General features: G+C 38.7%; 1 protein-coding gene and 2 long non-coding RNA genes across 9 annotated transcripts in view; 1 reads left to right on the forward strand and 2 right to left on the reverse strand.

Annotated features, from left to right (window-relative positions):
- Positions 1 to 15,483, reverse strand: part of nphp4 (nephronophthisis 4) — a 461,721-nt gene extending 446,238 nt beyond the window's left edge. For 6 of the 7 annotated variants that reach the window (XM_057860675.1, XM_057860654.1, XM_057860688.1 and 3 more), the window contains exons 1-2: positions 15,159 to 15,483; positions 12,003 to 12,140 (exon numbers count right to left, since the gene is read on the reverse strand). In XM_057860675.1, coding sequence (XP_057716658.1) covers positions 12,003 to 12,140; positions 15,159 to 15,335 — 315 coding nt within the window. In that variant the 5' untranslated portion in view covers positions 15,336 to 15,483. The remainder of the gene's footprint in view (positions 1 to 12,002; positions 12,141 to 15,158) is intronic. The other variant, XM_057860682.1, reaches the window with a different exon arrangement.
- A 5,024-nt stretch (positions 15,484 to 20,507) lies between these two features.
- On the reverse strand, positions 20,508 to 22,547 carry LOC130912499 (uncharacterized). The gene is made up of 4 exons (XR_009062612.1): positions 21,658 to 22,547; positions 21,219 to 21,342; positions 20,735 to 20,888; positions 20,508 to 20,620 (listed from the first exon to the last, which is right to left on the reverse strand). It is a non-coding gene; the product is annotated as an uncharacterized LOC130912499 (long non-coding RNA).
- A 1,756-nt stretch (positions 22,548 to 24,303) lies between these two features.
- On the forward strand, positions 24,304 to 25,832 carry LOC130905947 (uncharacterized). Its single transcript, XR_009061175.1, has 3 exons — positions 24,304 to 24,441; positions 24,560 to 24,712; positions 24,927 to 25,832. It is a non-coding gene; the product is annotated as an uncharacterized LOC130905947 (long non-coding RNA).
- The last annotated feature ends 1,795 nt before the right edge of the window (positions 25,833 to 27,627 follow it).

Raw genomic sequence — 27,627 nt, forward strand, 5'->3', positions numbered from 1 at the left:
CAATCATCGCTTAACTTGTTAAACAGTTTCTGCAAGGAAGCCGCGCTGGAATGAATGTGTGTGGGGACGTTAGAGACATATAAATGCCAGAAGTGATCATTAGGAGTTTGAAATTTCTACATGTCACTCCAACGGTCACAGCAAAAGTAGATAAACAGAAGCATTTAATGAAGCCAAGCATTTATCTGCTACAGTACTTTATTCTTGTTAAAAAATGGTTTGGTTGGACAGTTATGTTTAAAACTTATCATAATTATGACATTTGAAGAGCTTAAAAACCATTTATTTATATCCATGTTTTAAATCACTTTGGGGGGTAAAGTGAGAAAAAAGCATGTCTTATATGTATCTCTTTCCAATGCTAAATCTGAATAAATACATTGAGCACAAAAAACACACACAAAAAAAAAAAATTGGGGGGGGCGCTACTTTGCGGTTTTCCACTTATTGCGGCGGGTTCTGGTCCCCATTAACCGCGAAAAACAAGGGATCACTGTACACTGTGGTGATGGTGAGTCATCCAAAGTCTTTCCAAACAGCTATTTAAGTCATCTTGTGAAAATGTCTTGAAAAAAATATATATATAAAATTTAATATCGCAAAATAATATCGCAATATATCGCAAACCCCCCAAAAAATCGCAACAATAGTTTTTTCCAATATCGTTCAGACCTACTAAAAATGTAAACACAATAAATAAACATACCACAACATGTCACACAATGCTCATGTACAGTATATGAAACAAAAGAATATCACTTAATAGCTAACAAGTAATAGCTGCTGAAATTAGCTCATCTGTTAGCATTCCGTGTTTGCTATGAGCTTGAGTAGTCATGTGATAACGTCTGTAGAATGAGCCTAACAAACTAGTTACACCAAAGCGCTACTAGGAGGCAACAAAGCTTTATGAATAAGACAGGGATTCAGAGGACATGACAGTAAGGCTGCAACAACTAATCAATTAAAATCGATTAATAAATTACTTGCAAATGAATTTGATAAACGATTTTTGCCGGCAGCTATAAACAGTCTCGTTTGGGTCCTTGTTTGAGAGCAATGTGAGGCTGTGCGCGCGCCATTGATTAGAAAAATAGAGAGAGAGTTCACTGCTACACTCAGGTTGTGTGGCTTAATCAATAATATCACGACATGTCAGGAGTTTGATTGTCTTTTGTGTTGTTAGATCCAGTGTACCTCTGCCAGAGGTGATTAAATGAAGCCAATTGTGTTGTTTACATTCTTTGTTGATGAGACATTACTACTTAGCACTGAGCGCTATGGTACTTGGTGATTATGCTAGTCATTGTCTGAAGTGTTCGTTTGTTTTGTGTTTTGGAGAAGCATATTAACTCTTGAGTTATTGTTACATAGTAAAGTTGTCTCGTTTCTTTTTAGAAAGACACTTAGAGTCTCATTTCAACACAAACTCCAATTCAAACTGTAAACTGTTACACAAGAGAGTGTGCTTTGAAATTAAAAACCCCATTTGCAACCTTCTTTAAATAAAGCGATCTGGCCTTATTTCTAATCATGTGACTGGATTAAGGACATCCCTAATCATGAATCCTCTGGATTATTTTGTTGCTTGTAGCCCTGAACTCAATCGTTGCCATTGACAGCGATAGATGTTAAATGTATTTGAACTGGGAAGGATGGTATTGAGTGACCATGTTTCACTGCCATTGACGGCGATAGACGCCCAATCCAATTTGACTGGGTTGGAGACATTGTTGACTAAGGATTAGGGATGGGAATTGATACGATTTTTACGATTCCGATTCCATTATCGATATTGCCTATTGATTCGATTCTTTATCGATTCTCTTATCGATTCTAATTTCGGGAAAAAGAAGAACAAACATTTTGATTGGCATCAAGTTTGTTTAATCAGAAGTCACAACTAGGGATGGGAATTGATAGGATTTTTACGATTCCGATTCCATTATCGATATTGCTTAACGATTCGATTCTTTATCGATTCTCTTATCGATTCTAATTTGGGGGAAAAGAAGAACAAACGTTTTGATTGGCATCGAGTTTGTTTAATCAGAAGTCACAACCTTACAAACTCACAACGAGATCAAAAGAGGCCCAAAGCCTCAATGTTAACTGTGGCAATAAGTGGCAAATACACAAGAATGTGTAACATTTTACTGAAACATTTATCTAATAGAAATAAAAAAAATATTGGTATATATTGGCAGATAGGTTTGTTCTGCCTTTGGCAATATGTGTTAAAGCAGGGGTCCCTAAACGTTTTCCTGTGAGGGCCACATAACTTTTCCCTTCTCTGATGAGGGGCCGGGGTCAGTTTGTAACAGAAAAAGTGTGACGATTGCAGAAGTGCATAAATGTAAAAAATTATTGTTTTTCAGAAAGCCACAATCAAATAACCCTATCTGGACTCTTTATAATAATAATAATAATAATTAATAATAAAAACACTATTAATTAAATAGATAATAACCAAATAACCCTCTCTGAATTCTTCAAGGAAAAGGCCAGAAAATAAATAATACGATTGAGAAACAAAAAAATTCAAAATGGCCGGACCAAATGTGGAGGCGGGCCGTATTTGGGCCGCGGGCCGCAGTTTGGGGACTACTGGGTTAACGTGTATTATTTTACTATTACATTGAATTGCATGCCTTTTAGTTTTTGTGGCGCTTACACGCTCAAGTGGGGGCGCCCTTGCGCTTCCTCACTTGAAGAAGAACGCGCTCACGTGAAGAAGAGCGCGCTTACACCCAAAGAAGAAATGCCGCATCCAAGTGAGTGGGCAAGACTTAGTGAGAGAGGGAAACACTTCTACGAGCCAACGTTCTTTGTTAATGTTAATATCTACAGAGGCAATGCCTGTATGTATCATCTTTTGTGTTGTTGTTGTTGTGTTTCCACTCGCGATCGGACACTTAAATCCAGTTGTGTAGTGGTTTGAACGATGTGCTAATGCTAGCGAACGAATGCTAACCATACTGTTATTAGCAGCTCATCATCGCTGATTTACGTTGATGCAAACCTGTTTGTTATTGGGGACGAAATTGATTTGTTTCATTTCTATTCTTAGTTTCACTCTTCAAGTGATGGTTGAATAAAGTCAGCAAATCTCCACCTTGCAATGACTGCAAGTCGCTTTGTTGTAATTTTTCCTCGTGAAGTGAAGACACACTTTCAAGAGTTTGAACCTACGTATGAGGGGCCGTACAAGACATTTTTCATTCTGGCCCTCTCACACACATACATTCTCCTTTCACATACATATATATTCACTCTCACACACATACATTCTCCTCTCACATGCATACATTCTCCTTTCACATCCATACATTTTTACTTTCACATTCATACATTTTCACTCTCACATTCATACATTTTTACTTTCACATTCATACATTTTCACTCTCACATTCATACATTTTTACTTTCACATTCATACATTTTCACTCTCACATTCATACATTTTCACTCTCACATTCATACATTTTTACTTTCACATTCATACATTTTTACTTTCACATTTATACATTTTTACTTTCACATTTATACATTTTCACTCTCACATTCATACATTTTTACTTTCACATTCATACATTTTTACTTTCACATTTATACATTTTTACTTTCACATTTATACATTTTCACTCTCACATTTATACATTTTCACTCTCGCATTCATACATTTTTACTTTTACATTTATACATTTTCACTCTCACATTCATACATTTTTACTTTCACATTCATACATTTTTACTTTCACACATTCATACATTTTTACTTTCACATTTATACATTTTTACTTTCACATTTATACATTTTCACTCTCACATTTATACATTTTCACTCTCACATTCATACATTTTTACTTTTACATTTATACATTTTCACTCTCACATTCATACATTTTTACTTTTACATTTATACATTTTCACTCTCACATTCATACATTTTTACTTTCACATTTATACATTTTTACTTTCACGTTTATTTTTCAAAGTACTTTTATTTTGAAATAATACATCAGAATTTTATCAGAGTACTTTAGTTCAATACTTGGGGTAGTCTAGTCTAGTGTACCCCAGAAGTGGGACCGTCCCGGGATATCAGCCAGATTTTTTAAAATCAATTTTTGAAATCAGGTGAAATGACAGCTAAAATAGGCAATTTTCAAAGTACTTTTATTTTGAAATGATACATCAGAATTTTATCAGTGTACTTTAGTTCGAGTCTTGGGGTCGTCTAGTATACCTCAGAAGTGGACCCGTCCCGGGATATCAGCCAGATATTTTTAAATTAAATTTTGAAATAAGGGTAAATGACAGAAATAACTAGCAATTTTCTAAGTAGTATTACTCGGAATTCCTAAATTATTTTTTATATCATAATACTTTAGTTTGGGTCTCGGGGTGCTCGAGTGCCTCTCTCAAGTGGACCCGTTTTTGGATGGCTTCCCGTTTTTTATTTATGCATATTTATTTTTTTCAATAAAGGGACTAGCGCTGTGAAGCCACCGGGGGACTTGCGCTGTGAAGCCACCGCGTTCCATTATGAAGCCAGCGCGTTGCAGTACCATAATGCACACAATGCAAACAATGATCCAAATGAGGGGCGGCTAGCTTGACTTCGTTTTTACGAGTGGAGGGTGGCTTGACAGCAGTAGTCTGGGAGCAGGTCATATTAGCTCCCGCTTGGACAGTTGAAGAGGTTCGAGAGTTGCTCGGTCTAAAAATGTCTCTCATTTCACTTTCAACTGCGTCATAATTAGCACTGTTGGGTGCAGTTGATTGTGTCCTTTGCTGCCGCTCGAGACAGGAAGCCAAAGAAGTTAGTTTCTGGGGTCGACAAAATGTTTTGCAAAAGTCCAACTGCTTGCCGAAGTGATTGTGCGTCCTCTTCCTTGTTATTTTATGAACAGTAACCCGCGTCAGGTTCTCAGCCAATCAGAGCTTACCAGTCAGAGCTAGCCAATCAGAGCTGGCTTCCGTTTAAACTTGACTCCTTCCGTTTTCACTATACTTTCACTCATACATACATACATTCTCCTCTCACGTTCATACATACTTTCCTCACATACATATATATTCACTCTTATACACATATATTTTATTTATACAAACATACATTTCATAGACTAAAAATGTGTGAATGTGAGAGTAAACATGTATGAATATAAGAGTGAAAATGTATAAACGTGAGAGAGAAAATGTATAAACGTGAAAGTAAAAATGTATAAATGTGAAAGTAAAAATGTATGAATGTAAGAGTGAAAATGTATAAATGTAAAAGTAAACATGTATGAATGTGAGAGTGAAAATGTATAAATAGGAAAGTAAAAATGTATGAATGTGAGAGTGAAAATGTATAAATAGGAAAGTAAAAATGTATGAATGTGAGAGTGAAAATGTATAAATTTAAAAGTAAAAATGTATGAATGTGAGAGTGAAAATGTATAAATGGGAAAGTAAAAATGTATGAATGTGAGAGTGAAAATGTATAAATGTGAAAGTAAAAATGTATAAATGTGAAAGTAAAAATGTATGAATGTGAGAGTGAAAATGTATGCATGTGAGAGTGAAAATGTATGCATGTGAGAGTGAAAATGTATGAATGTGAGAGTGAAAATGTATAAATGTGAAAGTAAAAATGTATGAATGTGAGAGTGAAAATGTATGAATGTGAGAGTGAAAATGTATGAATGTGAAAGTAAAAATGTATGAACGTGAAAGGAGAATGTATGCATGTGAGAGGAGAATGTATGTGTGTGAGAGTGAATATATATGTATGTGAAAGGAGAATGTATGTGTGTGAGAGGGCCAGAATGAAAAATGTCTTGTACGGCCCCTCATACCTACGTGCTGTCATTGTTATGTTTATGGCTGCAATGCTCGTGCTTACCCTTCGTAACCTTTCATTTTCACACTCTTTCCTGGTGAAGTGTAGTCAAACTTTGGAGCGAGTGGTTCTTGGCGCCATGCTAGTTTGATGCGTCTGGACAACAAGACACGTCACGACGCAATACGCGTCTTTTGGAATCGTTAAAGGGATCGTTAAGGCTTTTTCATTGTGATGTCGAGGCCTCGAAACACTCTGAACCGGTTCCGAATTGGAATCGGATTTCGATTCCCATCCCTAGTCACAACCTTACAAACTCACGAGGTCAAAGGAGGCCCAAAGCCTCAATGTTAACTGTGGCAATAAGTGGCAAATGCACAAGAATGTGTAACATTTTACTGAAACATTTTTCTAATAGAAATAAAAAGTATTGGTATATTTTGGCAATTAGGTCGTTGTTCTGCCTTTGGCAATGTCCCCAAACTTTTTCCTGTGAGGGCCAAATAACTTTTCCCTTCTCTGATGAGAGGCCGGGGTCAGTTTGTAACAGAAAAAGTGAGACGATTGCAGGAGTGCGTAAATGTAAAAAAATTATTGTTTTTCAGAAAGCCACAATCAAATAACCCTCTGAGGATTCTTCACGGAACAAAAGTAAATAAAATAAAAATAATAATATAATATAATAATTATAAATAATAATAGCACTATTAATTAAATAGATAATAACCAAATAACCCTCTCTGAGTTATTCACTGAAAAAGGCCAGGAAATAAATAAAACTACTGAGGGAGAAAAAAACAAAAAAAATTCAAAATGCTCTCTGGAATTGGTCAGGGGGCCGGCCCGAATTTGGAGCCGCGGGCCGTAGTTTGGGGAACCCTGAAATGCATGCCTTTTAGTTTTTATGGTGCTTTCACGCTCAAGGGGTGGCGCCCTTGCGCTTCCTCACGCGAAGAAGAGCGCGCTTACACGCGAAGAAGAAGAAATGCCGCATCCAAGCGAGTGAGCGAGTTGGTGAGAAAGGGAAACACTGCCACAAGCCTACGTTCTTTGTTTATGTTTGTAAAATATCTACAGCGCCAACGCCTGTATGTATCATCTTCTGTGTTGTTGTTGTGTGTTTCCACTCGCGACCGGACACTTAAATCCAGTTGTGTAGTGGTTTAAACGATGTGCTAATGCTAGCGAACGCATGCTAACTGTTTGTTGTTACTGTGCTAGCAGCTAATCATCGCTGATTTACGTTGATGCAAACCTGTTTGTTATTGGGGACGAAATTGATTTGTTTCATTTCTATTTTTAGTTACAAGTGATGGTTGAATAAAGTCAGCAAATTATACCAACGTCTTCTGCATCGTCATTTGGGAGTTTAGCTAGCTGTATAGCCAGGACTGAGCCTTAGCGTCTCGGTGAGGACAGTGCAATCTATTCCCTCCCGATGCAGTTATTTCCATCTCGCAATGACTGCAAGTCGCTTTGTTGTAATTTTTCCTCGTGAAGTGAAGACACACTTTCGAGCGTTCGAACCTACGTGCTGTCATTGTTTTGTTTACGGCGACAATGCTCGTGCTAAACTATCGTAACCTTTCATTTTCACCCTTTTTCCTGGTGAAGTGTAGCCAAACTTTGGAGCGAGTGGTTCTTGGCGCCATGCTAGTTTGATGCGTCTGGACAACAAGACACGTCACGACGCAATATGCGTCTTTAAGGATCGTTAAAGGGATCGTTAAGGCTTTTTCATTGTGATGTCGAGGCCTCGAAACACTCGGAACCGGTTCCGAATTGGAATCGGATTTCGATTCCCATCCCTACTAAGGATGCAACAATACTCGGTTTTATATTGAACCGTTTGATATGCCCTCGTTGATTCAATACGCAAAAACATTCAATCCAAATGAAAAGCTCCCAAAATGTATTTTCCAATTTTATTTTGTCGTCTCCCTCGCTAAAATGTCGGGCGCAGCTTTGCCTTGAAAAAACAAACTCTGCCGCTAGCAGCCCCCCTCCTCCACTCCTCCCCCAAACTGCCTGAAAGGTGGGAGGTGTGGCGACGAGGATCATTGCTCGTGAAGAAAGAGACGGCTTGCCGGCTTCAATGTCGTACAGATCCAGTGTTTGGCAGCATTTTGGGTGAGCTGATATGCTATCCCCACTCGTACATATTTAACAAAGACTGTCTTTACGGATAGAGTGCCCTCCATAATTATTGGCACCCCTGAAAAAGATGTGTTTTTTAGCTTCTAATATTTTTTTTTAATTCAAATAATATGGGACCTTAATGGAAAAAAAGAGAAAAATCCAACTTTCAATACAAGTGCATTCATTCAGTGGGGAAAAAATCCCACATAAAGAAAAAAATATTTGACATCAAATAATGTGTCATAATTATTAGCACCCCTGGTGTTAATACTTTGTACAACCCCCTTTTGCCAACAAAACAAGGTCTGGGGACTGAGATGGCCATGGGAGGAGCTTGACTTTGTGTCTGGTGAACCATTTCTGTGTAGATTTGGCCATATGTTTAGGGTCATTGTCTTGCTGAAAGACCCAGTGACGACCCATCTTCAGCTTTCGGGCAGAGGGCAACAGATTTTGATTTAAAATGTCCTGGTATTTCAGAGCATTCATGATGCTATGCACCCTAACAAGGTTCCCAGGGCCTTTGGAAGCGAAACAACCCCACAGCATCACTGACCCACCCCCATACTTCACAGTGGGTATAAGGTGCTTTTCAGCATGCGGTGTACGTACAACAAAGTCCGACAATATATTGTTACCGACTTGGCTGCTACGAACAACCTCGCTTTTGACTAGACAGTTGGACGCCCCGGGACGATACTGAGAGCTATCTCATGGTTACATGATGAACAACGATTGGGAAATTAAGAGCGCTGTACTTCAAACTCGTCCTGTTTATGAAAGTTGATTGTCAAATGCTGGTGTTGTTCAGTAATGAGCTGACGGGACTTCTTTGGCGTTTGTTAACTTTTTTAATGCCCGACAACACTCGCGCACACACACTAGATATCATCAAATAGCAACCTAGATATGCTACGTTAGACCATCCGCCCCCTCCCAAGTCCCATGCCATTGGCTTCGTGAGCCTAGAGTGATCATGGGACGCGTAGTCCACATCGATGAATTAAATACCACCATGACTAAATGGAAGTTAAGCAGGCCAAGTCAATCCATACCAGTGACTATAGATGATGCTGCAAATATTGTTAATTCAGTACATAACACAGATAGATTCGAACCACTATGGCATGTTTTGCTCATGTGGTAAACATACCTGCTAAGAGAGCATTAGCAATCAACAGTGTGCCCCGCCTCACTTTACAAACAGAATGTTCTCAGCACTTTTATAATAAATTTCTTCAGATCAGTAAAGAAGTAAGCACATAAATATTATGCACTATAATGCATGTTTACATGATGGCATTGTTATTTTTGCTTGTTAGCAAAATAAAAAAACAAACAAAACAAAAAAAAACACTCGTATTTTTTTGTTTCAGAGCATTAAATGTATTGAATCGAATCGAAAATTATGTCCCTGGTATCAAAAATCGTACCAAACCGTGACACTGTATCATTGCATCCCTATTGTTGACCTAAAAATTGGAAACATAAGGCAAGACCAACATAAGGTAAGTTTTTGTCTGAGCTAATGTTTTTTTAATGCATTCGTAATCTTATTTATAGTAGGGTTGGGAATCTCTGGCATGAAACCGATTCGATATGTATCTAGATACACCAGGGGTTTTCAACCCAGTCCTCAAGGCACACTGTGGGTCCTGGTTTTTGTTCCAGCCGATCCAGCAGAGACAGTTGAACCAATGAGGCTTCTGCTAAAACAAGCCACACCTGACTGCAATCAACTGATTGCACTTGTAAAACACCAGATTGGGGAAAAAGTGTTGTCATCTTGTTTGGTAAGAATGAAATCCTGCACCCACAGTGTGCCTTAGTGGAATAGGTTGGGAACCCCTGAGATACACAGCTTTTGATTCGATTAAAAAAACTATACATTTTTAAGGCTGAGCGATTCAAGACGATTCGATACAGTTTAAGAACAACATGGTTCGATACAGATTGAAAACGATACGATAGTAAACATTTGTTGTGTGTGTTCGTACAGTATTTTAACCATATAAAAAACAAAGACCACATTTCTAATAGCAAAATTAAACAACAAAATTTCATACCAATGTTATGTTTTATTTTTTATGAAAAAATAAATAAATAAATAAGGCTTACTATATGACCGTCATTTTGTTGGATGGGATTGATAATAAAATAAAACGCCAGTGAAGGACAACAATAAAGTGCAGTGATTCAATTACTATATTTCCTGGTGTTTTGGACAAAAGAGGTAAGTAATTTAAGTGCAAACTTTCAACGTAAACATCTTAAAACAAAAAATATTAATTATATGCAGCAGCTCTAGAAAAAAAGAATTAAACCTGCTAGTGTTATCGTAAATAAATAATAAATTATGCTTTACCACTGGTATAATTGGAGGAATAAAAACATGGCATTTTAGACAGACAGGTCAATAATCATTACTTTAACCTTATACACAGCAAAGTCATTCACTTATGCCTGTGCTTCTACATTTTTTATTCCTCATCACTGTCCATATCTTTTGTTAAGGGCAGATTTTTCTTGTGGAAGATCAAGTAATCCACATGTTCATGTTTAAGTAGAATGCGTTTCGTGGAAACAAAATCTCCAGAGGGTCGCGCTGCCCTTTCCACCATTGTAGTGGGTTATTTTTCAGGGTTAAAAACTCACGATCTCTGTACCGCTCCACACTTCACACAAGCTCTGTCCCATGCGAACAGATCTGGCTTCCTTCATCACTTCAAAGTCCGACTTTTGTTTTCCTGGATGCGTTGAATATCAATCGCTGCACGTCGCTGCCGTCGGTGCTCAAACTGTTCATTGTTTTAGCATGTTGCTTCGTTGCCACTACTAGTTTCGTTTTGGGCTGTGAAGAAAACGCTACGACGTGTGTGTTACAGTGGTTTTGTTAGCTCTCGCGTTGTTATGATACGCCCATGACGATCGGGTAATGACGGCGACTAGTAGCGGTTCTGCCGAAATGCAGGGGAAGTTGAGGCAACCACGACTGTGAGTGGTGCTTGTCCATATCATATGCGTGCGGTCTCAAGCTAAGTGCGCTGTGTGATGAATGACAAAAGCGCAGCATGTAAAGTAAAAGCTAAATTATTATCATATTAAGCAATGCATTGAACTAGGCATTGGAGGCCGATTCTTGTGCTTGCGATAGCCGAATTCTATCTCCACTATCGGTTCATTGAATATTTAATGGCTAATTACTGTCGAATGTTAAGTTCATTATCGATACAGCTGTATCTCTCAGCTGTAAAACCGGATATCCGGTCGTATCGGTTTATCGTTCTCAAGCTTAGTTTATAGCTCTATTTAGCCATTTATTGTGGGAATATGTGTTTGAACAATGTGTTAAGAGCATTGTAAAAAAAAAAAAAAAAAAAAAAAAAAAAACCATTAACATTTCCTAGCATTTAAGCTTGTGGACTTTTGCTATGCAAGTTAGCCAATTGTACTCTTCTTTTGTACTTAGATCCTCATTTATTTATTTTTTATACCGTTTGAAGGTCAGCTCAGGTATTTTAATTTTTATGTTCCTTATCCAATTTTTTGATCATTCAAACTAACTTGTTCATCGATTAATCGACTACTAAAATAAACGATAGCTGCAGCCCTAACAGCAAATATGGTATCTGATTTTTTTTTGTTTGTTTGTTTGAAAAGTTTGTTTGTTTGAAGCATTTGTTCAATTGAACGATCACTGCCATTCCTCCCAGTCAAAATGGATTGGGCTTCTATTGCCGTCCACGTCAGCAAATGAATTAATACTTAAAAACACATTTTTGAAAAAGATCTTTTCCACCCGATTCCGATCTTCTAAAAATGACAACCAATTACCAATTAGGTGATCAGATCAGGGACATCCCTAATTAGCATCCCTCAACTGAAATTAAACAATTTTCAGTGCTATTGATGGTGATGGATGTCCACTCCCGATCAAAATGGATTGGACGACTATAACCGTCAATGATATTGAATATGGGGGCAAAATAAGTAATCAAATCGTCCAGTCCAAAATGAAAACAAGCAGTACCTCATCAAGGGTTATCTTGTTGTTTTTCATCTTCTGTGGGACACTCTTCCAGGTTCTTCCAAAGAAGTACTGGTAATTTCTATCAAAAAATGTGACTCGTAGTTGGAAGGTCATGTCTGCTGCAGCCTCTAGCTTCTCCTGTGAGGAAGGAAAATCTCTCATATTTACTCGACAATTTAAATGGTTTGTAAGATGCATGTAACGTCGCACCCGTACAGTGGTATAAAAGTATCTGAACCTTTTGGAAATTCTCACATTTCTGCATAAAATCACCATTAAATGTGATCTGATCTTTGTTACAATCACACATATGAAAAAACAGTATCTGCTTTAACTAAAACCACCCAAACATTTATGTTTTCATATTTTAATGAGGATAGTATGCAAACAATGATGGGGGGGGGGGTTTAAGTTTTTCTTATCGAGCAATCGGTCTTTGTCAATCACGTGCCCAAACTAGCGGACACGCCTCCATGCGCCATTTTGAGTGTACCACGGATGTAAACAAACCAGAACAGGAGTAGCTCCGACGCCACATTACTGCCTCTAACTTCATCGCTGGATAAAAAATTCCCTCGTTTATGGTATCAGCGCTTACATTTTGAAAACTATAAATCTCTCGAAGCTCACGAACATTTCACGAATGGCTGGGTGCAGGATCTCTTCTCATTTCGACCGCAGGACTGCGAAAACACAGCCGTCAGTCTTGTTGCTCCTCTCAGAAACATGATACAGCTCTTACTTGAACACTCTTGAACTTGAATTGTATCTTGAATATCATCTTAAACATCACATGACTAAAACAGGTTAAGGAACTGTCATAATGATATGCAAATTCATGTATATTGCACAATATATTGTTTCGGTGTTGACATTGCCATGCAAAGATGTGCACTTCTCTCAATGCAGGACTTGTCATGTGAAGTGGGACAAATTTACATGAACACATTATTCTAAAACTAGTGTTATTTTACTTCGTATGCATATTTTATATTTCCTTGTATTGCTATTTTCTGTTTACCATTGTGCTGCTACAGTTTTGAGAATTTTAGTAAAATATCTAAAAAATAAAAAAATAAAGTAAAACTGTCATGCTTCTTGTTTTGCTACCAAACATCGTATTTCCTATACAGTGTTAATCTCCACAACATTGCTTGAATGTAATTAATAAAGAAAAGTACTCTTCATTATCAAAACCAACACCAGTTCTTTATGTACTTAAGAGAGGCAAAGACTCGAGAAGACTTCAAAATTGTCATTGACATACTTTATTAAACAGGTTTAGGTCATCTAAAAACGTATAAAACTTTGCTTGCACAGACATATTATTATTATTATTATTATCATCCAACATTGTGGCTTCTTCACCTTCACATGGAAGAATCATGTTTATGGTTTTGGTTCCTGTTAAGATCTTATACTTCTGACAAACATTTCTGATGAACTTTTCACCATGGATTCTCAGATGTGCTATTTACCGTGTTTCCTCCACATCTTTAGCTGCTAACTGACAGCTACCTTTTGTAAATGCTGGGAGTTTGACCTCTGCACACAACATGCCCACACATTCTTGTATGTCAAAACCTCTGTCAGCAAAGACAATGTCCCCAGGTAACAAATTATCAAGAAAACCACTGTTCAGGGTTATAAGTTTGTCACTTGTACGACCTCCCCAGCCTTTTGATAAGAAACATATGGCTACCTTGGGTGTAATACCTATTAGGTACTTCATAGTGTGGTGGTGCTTGTAGCCAGAAAACATTTGGGCACGTGCTTTCAGATTTGATGGTTTCTCTGTGAAAATTTAAAAACGGTCAATAACAGTCTGTGTCAAATTCTGACTGGTGTTGTGCGTCTCATCCTCTGTGATTAGCTGATCACCTTCTTCTCCAGCTTCATGTGTCCCCTCTTCAGTCTGTAGCTGACCACTTTCTTCTTCAGCATCAGGTGTCCCCTCCTCATTCTGTTGGTGACTGTTTATTTCACCAGGTTCAGATGGTCCCTCCTTGGTCTGCAGCTCTTCAATGTTTGCATCCTGCTGGACCCCCATGGTGTTTGCAATGTCTCCTTCTGTAGCTGCTCACGCCTACCTCGTCTTGCAGAGCGTGCAGTGTTTGTCGGTGTTACAGATGTGTGTCCCAGATGTAGGGATGGTGCCCAGTCTGGGTCAGTCTCCATCATTTCATAAGCTGGTTCACCTGCAATCACGTTAGGTTTTATTTAGAAAGTTAGGTAAGATTGGATGTTTCAATGGCATTTCACAATCATAACCACTTAATAAGACATGCTACCATCCAATCCAACCATTCCATCAGATGTCAAGAGGAAATCCCACGCATTGATAAATATTTCTTTGCATTTTTGCTGTTTACCTTTATCTTTCAAATCATTCACTCTGTAATGTTTTTATAAACCATGACTGAATAAATTAAACACTGATTTATCACGAACAGATTAACCCTTTTCCTCTGCCCTCCCTCTTTGCCTGCAGTTTACAAGTGAGGCTGGCTAGCTAGCTAAGGTTAGCCAATGAGAAAATAGCAACTTTAGAAAACTAAAAACAGCATATTCAGTATCAATACTTAAAAAAAAGCTCTGACTTGCCTTTATGAAAATGCCGAGAGCAAACACGCATGAAGTGACCCTTCTGTCTCACCGCTGCGACCCAGGCCAGGTCTTTCGACGCCTCTTCGTTAGTTCCTCAACCTGCCGTCCATAACCTCTTTTCCAAGTGGAGAAACGAAAACATCTTAAGTGGTGGTCAACTTTGCTGCCATTTTTGTCGTGTGATTTAGTATGGCAGCCTTTCACACAACACGAGTGTCCCATTTTATCAAAGACAATGATGAAAGCAAAGACGATTCTCACTGCTCAGTTGTTTACAATAAGTGAGCGGTGCACCCAAAATTGCGATTCAACCCACAATGCACTGCAGCTTTTGCAAGCGTTACGTCACCTGACAAAGACCGATTGAAACCAATTATTGCCAAACTTTTTAAGTCAGGTGTGTGCCCAATCACTGATGAGTGGTTTAAAGCTCAGGTGGTTCAATGCCTCACGAAGCTTCATATCACCACCACGAGATTTAAACACCTGTAGCTAAGCATTTGTACTTTGTGACGTCATCCCTGCAAATTATTGATTGTGCCTCCTCACCATCGGTACGTGCGGCGCCGCACACTGCTTAAATGCGAGTTGAAAGCCATAGGACCGAGAAAGGTGGCTGTCCACAGACTGCCGCAACATCGGCCCCGGCGGTGGAATCATGCGGCCCCTCTCAAACACTTCTTCCCAGCCGTCCGCCAATGACAGAAGCTTCTCTGTTTTCACCATACTAGTTTTTCCAGTATCACATATATCCGTGTCCTCGTTCGGAATTAACGTAATTAATGAATCGACGTACTGTCTTTAGTTAACTCGGAAAGTACTCCCCCCCCCCCCCTTTAGGACCCTTGGTTGGGGTTTCAGGAAAGCTACAACAGGGAAGCCGCCATTTTAAAAGGCGATCATACCATCTTGTGCATGGGGTTACAACTCAAATGAAACGTTGCACTACGAGTAAATATCATCACAATGACGCGTGTCATTTAATTATACATGCAATATGTAATTTGAACAAACGTAGCAATGCATTTTCTAGAGAAACCTAACGAGTATCAAGTTTTTTGGTGAGGGCCGATATGTGTATAAAACACCTTGGGATTGGTGTCGCCTAGAATAAGCGTCAGTTTCTATGGTAATCATATGCTGCCATGCTGCGCTACTTCTGCTTCTCATGTTGGGAACTGTTAAAGAACATTATTTTCCTTCATAATGTAGCTACTAACAAAGAAGACATTTAAAAGCCAGCATTTCAAAAATTGTATTGTTTATATGAAAATGCAGTGAAGACGCATACAATGAATTCTGGCGTAGTTTGGCCGGAAACACAATCGAAGAAAACACATAGATATCATCACATTTATGAGGCTAGATATGTAAAGCGGCGTAAGTAATTTGCAGTGCTTTGCGTTTGGGAACTTGTATGGCGGGCTCTATAAAGTGAGTTATTTCCCCCTAAAAATTTTGCAATTTATTTGCCATATCTCAGACCTTCCTATCTGTAGCTTTCTTATGTACATTGATTACAATTCTATGTGTAGTTGTTATGCTCTGACGCAAAATGGCCGACCAACGACGGCGCCAGTCCCCTTTTGGCTTACATTGCTCGTCCAGACTTTTTTTTTTTTTTTTTAAGATAAACTTTATTGACAACAAACAAAAAACAAAATAATCATAATAAATAAAAGGGTAATAGGCCGTCAGGTCACCTACTCTTTCGTTCAGTTTCGCTCCACTACCAGGGGCACTAAATATTTTTTACCTCATGAAATAGATTTATTAGTTCTAAGTATGAATCCGTGGAGTTCACCCTCTGAAAACGTGCCAATTTTTGTTCTCGGTGGTGAAACCCCGGGAGTATTTTGCTTTGAAGCGCATTGATCTCTGTGGCCTATACTACGAAGCCGGTTTTTTGGCGTTGTTCTGGTGAAGAGAAAGCGGCTACCTGATTGGCTCATGTGACCAAAATCACACCACTCCCGACCTAATGGCACTACGCCCACACCAGTGGCCTATACTACGAACCGAGTTCAACCTCCCCAGAAGTAATCCAGTTTACCATCGGGTAACCGGAGTTGACAAAACCTGGTTGTCTAGTTTGTGGTCAATCGGTGCTACGACGCTGATTATGAGGTTGATTAGTCGAACTTGTGTCAACCCAGTCAGAGTTACTGCGCGTTCACATAAAAGGGGGCGGTGACCAGAGTCAAACACTACTTGTGACGACGGCACGGGCACCTTACTTCACGGAGGAGGAATGCGCGATGATCATGCGGAATTATGAGGAATTAAAATCCACCCTCACCGCGAAATCCAACACCGCTTCGACGAGTAGAGCGCAACGGGTCTGTTGACAGCGAATTTACAGATCGTGTGATTTGTGAATGCGTCAATATGCCAGTTTACTTATGTCCATGAAAAGAAATAAAGCCTGCTGTCAGGACAATAAAATAAGATTTGGGACATTAACAGTAAGAAATAATTGTCACGCATCACCACACGAAACAGGATGATTGTATGTTTAGTCCCCTTGACTGTACGAATACGTATGTTCTTTTTTTTAGTTTGGACCTAAAAAATCCAGCCCGACCCGAGCCGAGTCCAATCAATAAACTTGATTTGCAGGCCCGAGCCCAACAATCCCCCCCCCCCCCCCCCCCCCCCCAAAAAAAAAAAAAAATTATGTCATATTTGTGAGGACTCAGGAGAAGAAGGAAATGCGGGGATGCCATGCGTTGTTGCGTAAATAAAAGCCCGTCTTTTGTAACGATTTTTCACAGTTAAACAAGACTGTAAGATGCATATTCAATAAACATTTATATCTTTTATATTTGTGCGTCTGTCCTATCAGTGGATTTGACATTTAATTTAATCTCCTCGAGTTGGCAGAAAAAAACGCGTTTTCTCAATGTTTAAATAGTCTACATATTTCTATGATTATTATAAATGCATCAGTTTGAAGCGTTTCCATACCCCACTCCGAATCGCACGGCATACAGTGTTCTTACGCAGATATTCAGCATCACCGATGGAATACATATAGTGTCCCTGGCGAAAGAGCGCACGGACAGGCACACACAATCTGCGCGGTTGTGAGGGCCTGACTCGGCGGGTTACATTAATGACGTCTGCCTAGATCAGTTGGCACAGGTAAAGAATTCCCTCAGCTGAAAATCTATATCTTTCATGGAGAACATCTTCCGGGTACGCCAGCGGATTCTGGCGGTCCCGAAATACCCGTGCCCTCCGGAGAGAGCCCCTCACAATCCGCGCGCCAATGTCGTATAGGTCGTCCAAGTACGCTGTCATTGTCAGGAGGACACGTCCGCGGAGGAGTGCTGTTTAAATAAAGCGTGGTTAATTGGAATCATGATGTTAAGCAAGATCTAACTCTGACACGACCAGGTTTGGCGTGTGGCGTGTGTTGCCATGGCAACACTTCTCGGTTCCAACATATCCACCTTTCGTAGTCTCGCATAGCCGCGAACTTACGTCGCACGTGATAAAGTTACTCTCGAAGTTACCCTGCTAAGCCAGAAAACCGGCTTCGTAGTATAGGCCACAGATATCAACAATGGCGACGACAACATCGGAGAGCGAAGAAGAGCGAATGGAGAAAAAAGTTAAAAAGAGAGTGCAGAAAGTGGGAAATAAACGATGCTACATGCAGAGAGTGCAGAAAGTGGGAAATAAACGATGCTACATGCATTTTTTTCCCGTGAAGAATGAGGACTTCACTTATCAACGGTGGAACATGTACAGAACCTGCTTTAAAAAGTGGCTTTGTCTATACGGCGCTAACAAATATCGTGCAGAAATATACAAAAATTGCGTGGATATGGATTTTGAAAATATTCCTGGCGACGCTGGATTCCACACTACATGCTACCGGCGTTTTACTGATAAACAGAAATTGTTGAAGGCTGTCATTACCCGATTGTGACGGGCGCATCGATTGTGACGGTTGCTACTGCGCACGCCCAGATCGACGCCATTTTCTCACGAGCGATGACGGGAGATATAGACATATATGTGATAGACTCAATGATCGAAATACATTTAAAATGTATTTTTTTTTAATCGGTAGGGCATTTGAGGTACACCCTGATCCAAGCAATGTATGTGTACACAAAAAGAAAACCTTAAGACTTTATCTAATTATGAATAAATCTTAGGCAGGCCTCGATTGGTTCTGCGCATGCGCGTAGTGCACCGCCCCCACTTGAGCCACGATGCCTCAAGAGTGATCTATGTGGTAGATTCTGACATATAAAAAATTATTAATCAACCTAAAGACAAATCGAAGAATAGTGAATTTTTATGTCTGAATCTCTTGCGTTTATAAGCGTAAAGCCTTTGAAGGAAGTGACGTGATGCAGTCACGTGAGAGACGGTCGCGATCGGGTAGCTATCTGCGCATGCGCGTTAAAGTTCTTCATTTTTTTTTTTTTTTTATTAATCGCGAATTTTAGTGCATACTGCCATCTACTGTATAAAAATGTACATCATCTACAGTTTGCCTCCACCCTTATCTGTGTATCAATATAGTAATAATAATTCTTTAAAAGAATTGAAAAAGTGCTTTCCTTACATACTTAAATGTCTTCACCTCCCCTCACCCCCAGTAACCCCTTCAGAGACCATTCACGCTGGTTAAATTTAAAAGAAAAACTTTATAAACCTTACGGACTTTGTTATAACATACGTTTCTCAATGGTATTATAAATAGAAATTGTTATTGTAATAATGTACGAAGGCTTCAGAGTCCTAGATTTGTATGGTGAGTATAGGTTAGTCCTTAACAGTAACAATTAAAAAGAGCCTCTATTTTGACTTTTTTATATTTAGTATATATGCAAAATTTTGTTAAAGCCCATGTTATGATTTAATTCTGCAGCTAAATCCAACAATAAAATGTTTTTGTTTTGTATATATTTTGGTACGTTCGTAGTTTCATGTAATTTGCTGTGATTACAAAAAACAAAACATTATCACTGTCAAATTTATTGTTGTAATATTTCGACCATTTTATAAGGATTCAAGAATTTTTATTGTCTCATCAGTTCACATTTACATGTTAATGGTGAGAAATTAGAACTCAGGTCCCGTTTTAAAAGCCAATATAAATGCAGAGTGAGTATAAAAGAGCAAAATTGTAAGGTGCATACAAAAATAACAAGCAAGAAAGACAAAAACGCTGGATAGAAGTATAAAAATATGTAACTACTAAAACAATTTAGCAGTTGGCTGACTTGGGCTTGTTAGGGGCTAAGATGTGCGTGAGGTATATAGACATGATCATAGTAGTCCAGTAATATTGGCGGTGAGGTTGGCAAGAGTTCAACAGTTTGACAGCTTTAGGGAAGAACAACAGAAAATTTATGAAAACACTGAAAACTATGTGGCAGTCATTCTATAGTCCAAAATACATAATACAAACCTACAAATGCATAAATATAATTAGAAATACTCTTGAGGGTAAACAGTAGAGAAGGTGAATAAACAAATAAAAGCTGTAAGGTGACATTTATTGCTGTATTAAATTTAGGGGAAAAAAAAAGTTTCATGGGAAAGCATCCAATGATTATGCCGTAGATTGAAGAAAACAAAATGCCTTAAGCTGAAACAGTTTTAATGTGCATGTGTAGAACAAACTCAAACAAAAACATTAAAGTTTAATGCATTGGACAGCAGGAACAACTGCAGTATCCTGTAGGTGTTTCCTCCTCGCAGTAAAACGCCGTTACTTTACCCCTTTTCTCCTCTCCAACAAATCCTATAAAAGAACATAAAAACACTGAGAAATACCGTTTCCAAGCACTGTGGCTTTTCCACCACGTCTATGCTATGTTGAGATATTAAGTGTCTCTAATGACACCAAGATAAGCTTACACAGTGCAACTCACTTCGTGAGGATTGTTTGAACTGCTCCCCATACCCATGGCAGATCTCAATGGTGTACATGTTGTAATATTCTCTCCTGAATTCTGCACAGAACCTGCTCCATGCCCAGACACCTGTGGGATTAAAAAAAAAAAAAAAAAAAAATCACATTTACATATATAGCTTGTAGACAAATGTGACAACAGCACAAAAAAGTACATGTCGTTGCATTTTACTGAAGTACTTACTGTTAAGCCATTTAAAATGTGCCCGTCTTCTGAAGGAGTCTGGAGAACCAAGGTCTCCGATTCTGGAGCACACAAGAGCCAATGTGCATATACCACGGTCACCTTCCCGAAGGACAACTTTTTCATGTATGTTGGCAGTCAATACTTCTGGCAACTGTAAAATATAGGTGAGCTGACAATGAAAAAGTATCAAATTTATTAAAAAACAAACGTTTAAAATGTAATTGGCTTCTCATGACAATTACTAAACTCCCTGTGCAATACTGCCTCATTGGGCCCTGCCTCTGATTATAATTATTAGTATAGCAGTTATGTCCTCAATTTAGATCAAAGGAAATTATGTCCAGGATTAGGCAGCTGTCAGTGTCATCCTCAACCTTTCAAAGAAAACATAATTTACACATGACATGCAGGTGGCCATCAATTGCAGTGATGACCATTCCCCTTATCAACACTGATTGATTATCTTGTAGTTTTCTTTTACCTGTCTGATTGAAGTTTAGTAAGATATAGAGGGGGTTGCCTTTGGAACCCTGAAGACAGGCTGTAGAGTTCCCTGAAGAAGAGGGGACGCTTTCTCTGTCCAGAAGGCAAATCTGTGCCCATGCCTTTGAAAAGAAATGCAAATAAATCCATGCCCAATACCTCCCATTGTTCTTTGACATAAGTGTCACAAAATGAAAAACAGACCACCAAAAAGGCTTTAAAAATGTGACAATATTTGATAATTTTTCAGAAATTAAAAAAACAAATTTATTTACAATATTTCTACAATTCTGAAAAGCAGGATGGTCTAATATTGTAATGTCTGTTGAGAAGTGAAAAAAAATCTATTTGTGCTTCAATATAAATCATTACTTTAGATGAAATAAATTGCATGTAACACTTCTGATTTAACTTAGTTGCTCAATTAAGGCATTTACCCATTCATTGATGTCCTGAATCATTGTTGGCCAATAGAAGCTAGAAATGGCTTTGTTGCGGGTGCCCTCGACGCGGCTCTAGTTCCCAGTACCAGAGTTATTTTGACACTCCATGAGGATAGTCTGCTTCCCCTTTGACTTGATGACCAGGCGCATATATATTATTGGGGGGTCTTTTATCGGTTGGACGAAAATTAAAAAAGCAAAGAGATTCTTGTCAGGCCATTTAATCATGAAACCAAGATTTTCATTCACCAAGTCTATCCAGCGCCAGAAACAATTAATAGCAGTCGTTTTGGGAAGTCCTTTCAAAAATGCAATTGATTCAAATGACAAATTGTGCCTCAGTTTCACCAAAGTTAAGAAGAGTTGCTCTTGCAGTGGTATACTTGATTTGTTTGTGCTGTTGTTGCCCACAAACTGGCATAAAAACATGAAGATTTTCATGAATGTGGCCCACTTGATTCCTGTCATCATTTGGCATTTTTCATCATTTCCTTCCACAGACTGAACACATATTTGTTTCTTTCAGGAGTTTTTCAAGGTAAGCAACTCGCTGAAGAGCATTGTCCCATTCTGTTCGCAAATTCTGGATTTCCTCATACAACTGGGCTCGCTCAGTGGTCGACATTGGCGCATCAGCTACCATGATTTCTTGATCAAAACTGTCATTTGTTGTTTCTACAATCTTCTCGCTTTCTTGGCTCACAGTGCCCCTTGCACACTCCTGAGACACAGACTTACTAGTACAATCAAGAGAATTTTCAAGATTTATGGCAACTCTGGCAGGTGATGAATCCGTTTGATCTTGAGGAGCGACACTGGGAGGCGATTCCGTTTCATTCAAAGTGGTAGATGGCCAGGCTTTGAATGATGCTCAAGGACTGACATCCGCCAGGAACTGTAATGCATTAAGAATTAAAATAAAATTACTTCACGATCCTGTATAACTTTAATGCATAGGCTTGCCACCTGCCCCTTAAAATAAGGAAGAGATATGAATTGGGAATTAAAATTTGCGTTCCGTATTGAACCAAGATGGAATATTTTTAAATAGATGCATTTCTATGCATTTTAGGAGTTTTTGGGATGTCCCTTTTTTTTCATGCCTGCACGGGTTTGGGCGTGGGGGGGGGGTGTCCCTTATTTCTATTTCTAAAAGGTGGCAAGCCTATATGCATGATATAGTAATCGTGTGCCTGTTTGAGATCTGTTTGATGCTCTCTCAAATCGTGCCACCTTACACAAAGAGACAATACTGGATTAATCTTCTTTCTTTTGGAAGATGGAGGGTACATAATCTGGGTGGCTCTCTATGTTGACCTTAGCACCTAGAAAAAACATGACGATTTTTAATTTGGGACCACAATCATGACTTACAATAATACGTGCAATATGTACTGTGTGGAACTGAGAAAGTTGGTAGTATATTTAGGAAGTGATTATTTCTGCTGCTTCCTCCAAGCGTTATTTAGCCGTGAACTGTTGTAGTAGAACTAAATGGGGTTGTCACGAGGCAAGAACGCAGTGCATCACGGCAAAAATAACCAATTCCCACCAGGCCAATAACATACCGATTGACTTGGGGCAAACAAAATCTATTTAAGTTTACTCACCAGTAATAAAATGCAGGCTGCAAATGTAAACGTGCCTGGATTTAGGTTGCCACAGGCAAGAATGGTCCACGGAACCATCTTCTCTTACTGTTCCTCGATTAATGGCTTTCAACCATTTAGTCCTCCTTTTCTTCTCGCGGGGAAGAATAAAGACCTTTAAATGCGGCTCCGAACTCTTCCTTGTGTGACAACCCGCAACACATCAACTTCTTCCCATTCTGACAGACAAAAAAAGACCGCAAAAAAGAAGAAAGTCCAGCACGTTTGTATTAGAATGCATTACAGAGCACTCGTCTTTTGGCCCCTTTTCAATATGGCGACGCTATCTTTTGGCTGGTGACGTCATAAATCCCCGGATGTCCGACTTGGTGCATAGCCTTTCGCGAGTACTAGCGAAGTTGCAGAAGCGTCTCAAAATCCCAGAAAAAAACTTTGTTCCCGTTCAGGTTTGCCCATCGCTTCTGCTGGCCCTGTCCTTCCAGCCATCTGCATCATTTGTAAAAAAGTTTCAAAATATGCTCGTTTGGAATCGGAAGGCAAACAGCAGAGGGATCATCTCGCCAAAGCAGAGACATTGTCGGCGGGTACAGTGAGGAGAACAAGTATTTGATACACTGCCAATGGGGGGGGGGGAACCCATTGGCAGTGTATCAAATACTTGTTCTCCCCACTGTATGTGCCTCACACACACGTGCCCATTTTTATGAACAATATGACCGATATTTATTAATGGACTGAAAATAATTTGTTTTTAAGTCAATTTTTAAGGCTATAGTTTAGTAAAAACGCGAGCTGCTGAATGATTTATCGAGTAAATCCAGCAGTGGTTACCAAACTCGGGTTAGCTGTGCCCCTCACAGTCATAGATCACAGCTACCTCCACCCCCCCAACCTCAACAAACCCTTTACTTTTAAATCTGTGATGTACATACATATACTGTGAAAATATACTGTTGTGATGTGACAATAATAATTATTATAATTATTTTTTGTGTAAAGGCCAGTTGCTTCAGTCCTTCTACATATCAAAGACAAAGACTGTTGCAATGGAGGTGCGATACCATGAATCCTGTTACCGAGATTATACCAGGTTCATAACCAAGTAAACAGCAACAGAAACTGCAACAAGGGACGAAGAAACACTTTGCTAAAATTACACATTTCGAAGGTAAAGCATTGGTCAACAACATGTCACTTGTATTCTGCTTGCCTTTAGCTAAAGCATTGAAAGGGTTACTCTTTGCACATCCTAAGTGTGTGTGTGTGTGTGTGTGTGTTTGTTTCAGACAACCCTATGCTGAGACCTACAAACTCTTTTGTGAACAAGTGAGCCGTCAAAGGATTATCGTCGACAAAGAAGTGCTCAGAATGGACAAGCTAAGAAGGTTGTTCGTGGACACCGTGAAGAACCATGAGGATCTTGATGCTTCAGACTACAGGTAATTTATAAATCATCATACTAAAAAATGTTTTTTTTTAGTTGTTTGGTTTTTTGAAAAAATATTGAGTCTCTTAAAAAAGGCTTTGAGAGAATGTTTAATTTTGTTCCCTTTGGTTTATTTGTGTGAATGAGAAATATAAGCACAAGAGTGAATGTGGGTGTGTGTGATGTGAATATGTGTGTCTTGTGTTCATCTTTCCCTTTAACTTCAGGCAGGATATGCTGGCATCCATACATTCACAGGTTGTGACTTGGCCAGCGGCTTTCATGGCAAGGGCAAAACAAAGACATTTTCTCTTGCTTGTCAGCAAGAAGAATACCTGACTGTGTTTACAGATCTGGGTAGTAGTTTTAACCTTGACCAGCCTACATTTGAGGCATTGAGCAAATATGTGTGCCATCAGTATGGCCAGTCAACTGCCAAAAATGTCAACGATGCAAGATACAAGGCATTCTGTATGGCATCGTCAGCTTAGCCAGAACTGTCCATTCCTCCAACAAGTGATGCTCTCTTCCAACACAGCAAAAGGGCAAACTACCAAGCAGCAGTAATGCGACATTCTCTGACTGGTATGATGTGTGCCCCTTCACCAATTGGCAATGGATGGGACATTGAGGATGCTGAATTAACAGTAGAACGGATGACTAGAAATTCTGCTCCAGATAGTGTGCTACAGGTAGTCCACTGTGGTTGCAAGATAAGCAATTGTGAGACTGAAAGATGTTCATGCTTGTCTGCAAAAATGTCTTGTACAGATTTATGCCACTGCCAGAACTGTGAAAATATTTCAAAGGAAACAAAGAGGCACATGGGATGATGACACTGATGATAGTGATAATGATGAGTAATCACATGTAAACTCTGTCCTATGTTTTGTTATATTATCAAGATGTTACTCTCCATTTTAACACTTTTAAAACAAAAAAAAAATGTCTGTATTCCCTTTTCCCAAAACAGACCTTTGTTCAATTTGACTGCCAAAAAAGATGGATGTTCCAATGAAGTGCCATGGTTTTATTTGATATACTGTATGTATATATACAGTATTTATTTATTTTTTTGAGTGTGTGGGGTGGGGATGTAAATTCCATGCTGTGACATAATCTGACACTTTAATAAATACTCTTTGTTACAATTATCAGGGCACTTAATGCATCTATTTTCATCCGGTCCATTTTGCCTTGTTCCAGTTTTGAGGTGCATGGTAGTATTTTCAGCCGTTTTTGGCCAACATGTGCTGCTTCTTGTGTACCTTTCATTACATAGTAGGTTGTGAATTGTTTTCATATATAAAACAAGCTTAAGATAAATGTAACATGTGCTTCATGTGCTGGTGTCACCTCTAGTTGAAGTGATTCTTTTTTTGCACAGATTTGCTACATTTAATGATCTAAATTCACATATGAGTATACTTAACCACCAATACTTGTTTCTGATGTTAGGTACATGTATGTAAGACATTTGAGAAAGATTTTGTGTTGCCAAATTTAATGTAAGACATTTTACAACCAGAAATGGCAGCACCAGATTTTCGTTTTTTGTTATTTCCCTATATATATGGCGGAAAACACAGACAAGGCTGAAAAAGCAGTTTCTGCTCTTGCTCTCCTTTTTAACAGACAAAACAACGGTTGTGTTTAATAGAACATATGTCTATATACTGCCATAGCAGATTCATGGCACATGAAGCCCCCAAACTATTTTTAATTTGTCCGTTTTACCCTGAAAACCCCCGTTTACAGACGTCGCGCAACCGCTTTTGTTTCAACCCAGCCAGAAAATCAAGGTAATTAATTATATTTATTATTCAAAATGTCTGTCGTTTTTAGCTTAGAATCATTCATTGATGTCTCATATTTCGTTTAGAAACAAAAAAACACTTTAAAAAATTATTCACTCACATATTTTCAACTTTTAAACAAATTATGTCACAGTGAAAAAATGGCGTCTGTAAAAAAGTCACAGATATCTACCTCATAACTATCACTTAATTGTTTTTTTTTTTTTTTTTTTTTTGTTACTTTCGCATTTTCTCCGATATGTTAGATGATAAATAATTGATCCAAACCAAAAAAAGTTGAGAAAAAACGTTTTAAAGGGTAAATATATGAAAAAGAAAATCTCGACCACTCCTTGATGTCTGCGATTTTTGCATCGCGACCCTTGTTACCTGGTCTTTCCTTTGGAAAGATCAGGTAGTGAGATTCTCAGGGGCGCTGCCAGGGATTTTGGGCCCCATGAAAACATATCACTTTGGGCCCCACCACCAGTGCCGGGACACACACACACATTTAGAGTATCAACTACGTAATTTCCTGCATTCTGGTGAATCTTTACACACTAATTTGTGCATTTTCTGCATTAATTTAAGATGAAAATATATTTATGTAAACATACAGCGTATAGAGCAATAATGAATAGACTGATATCATCTTTAAGAAATGTACTGAAGCCCATCTTTTACAATCTAAATATATTTTTATTAGAAATATTCTCAAATACCACAATGAAAGACTTAAGTTAAAACAAAACTTTTATTCTAACAATACTACAGCATACATTAACGCCAATCAAAAAAACAATCCTTAGAATGATATAACAAACAAAGCGAACACCACACACACACACACACAAACACACACACAAACAATCACACTCACAGCTAGAAACTGCAATTTCGGGAGAAATTACACCTTGGTCTTTCCTCTGTGGCGATACAAATCTTAGCCCCACTCAGGTCTATCAATAGAATGGACCATAATGCCAGTCAATGGCACTAAACAAAGTAAAAGCTATTAGAAAAGATTGGGAGAATTGGACGTCCATGGCCGTCAATGGCAGCACCCTCCATAAGCATCATTGTAATTGGGGACATTTGGGGTACACGTCCTATTGATATCTGGTCATTTCCT

This window comes from Corythoichthys intestinalis, chromosome 2 (genome assembly GCF_030265065.1).
Source record: "Corythoichthys intestinalis isolate RoL2023-P3 chromosome 2, ASM3026506v1, whole genome shotgun sequence".
Classification (NCBI taxonomy): Eukaryota; Metazoa; Chordata; class Actinopteri; order Syngnathiformes; family Syngnathidae; genus Corythoichthys; species Corythoichthys intestinalis.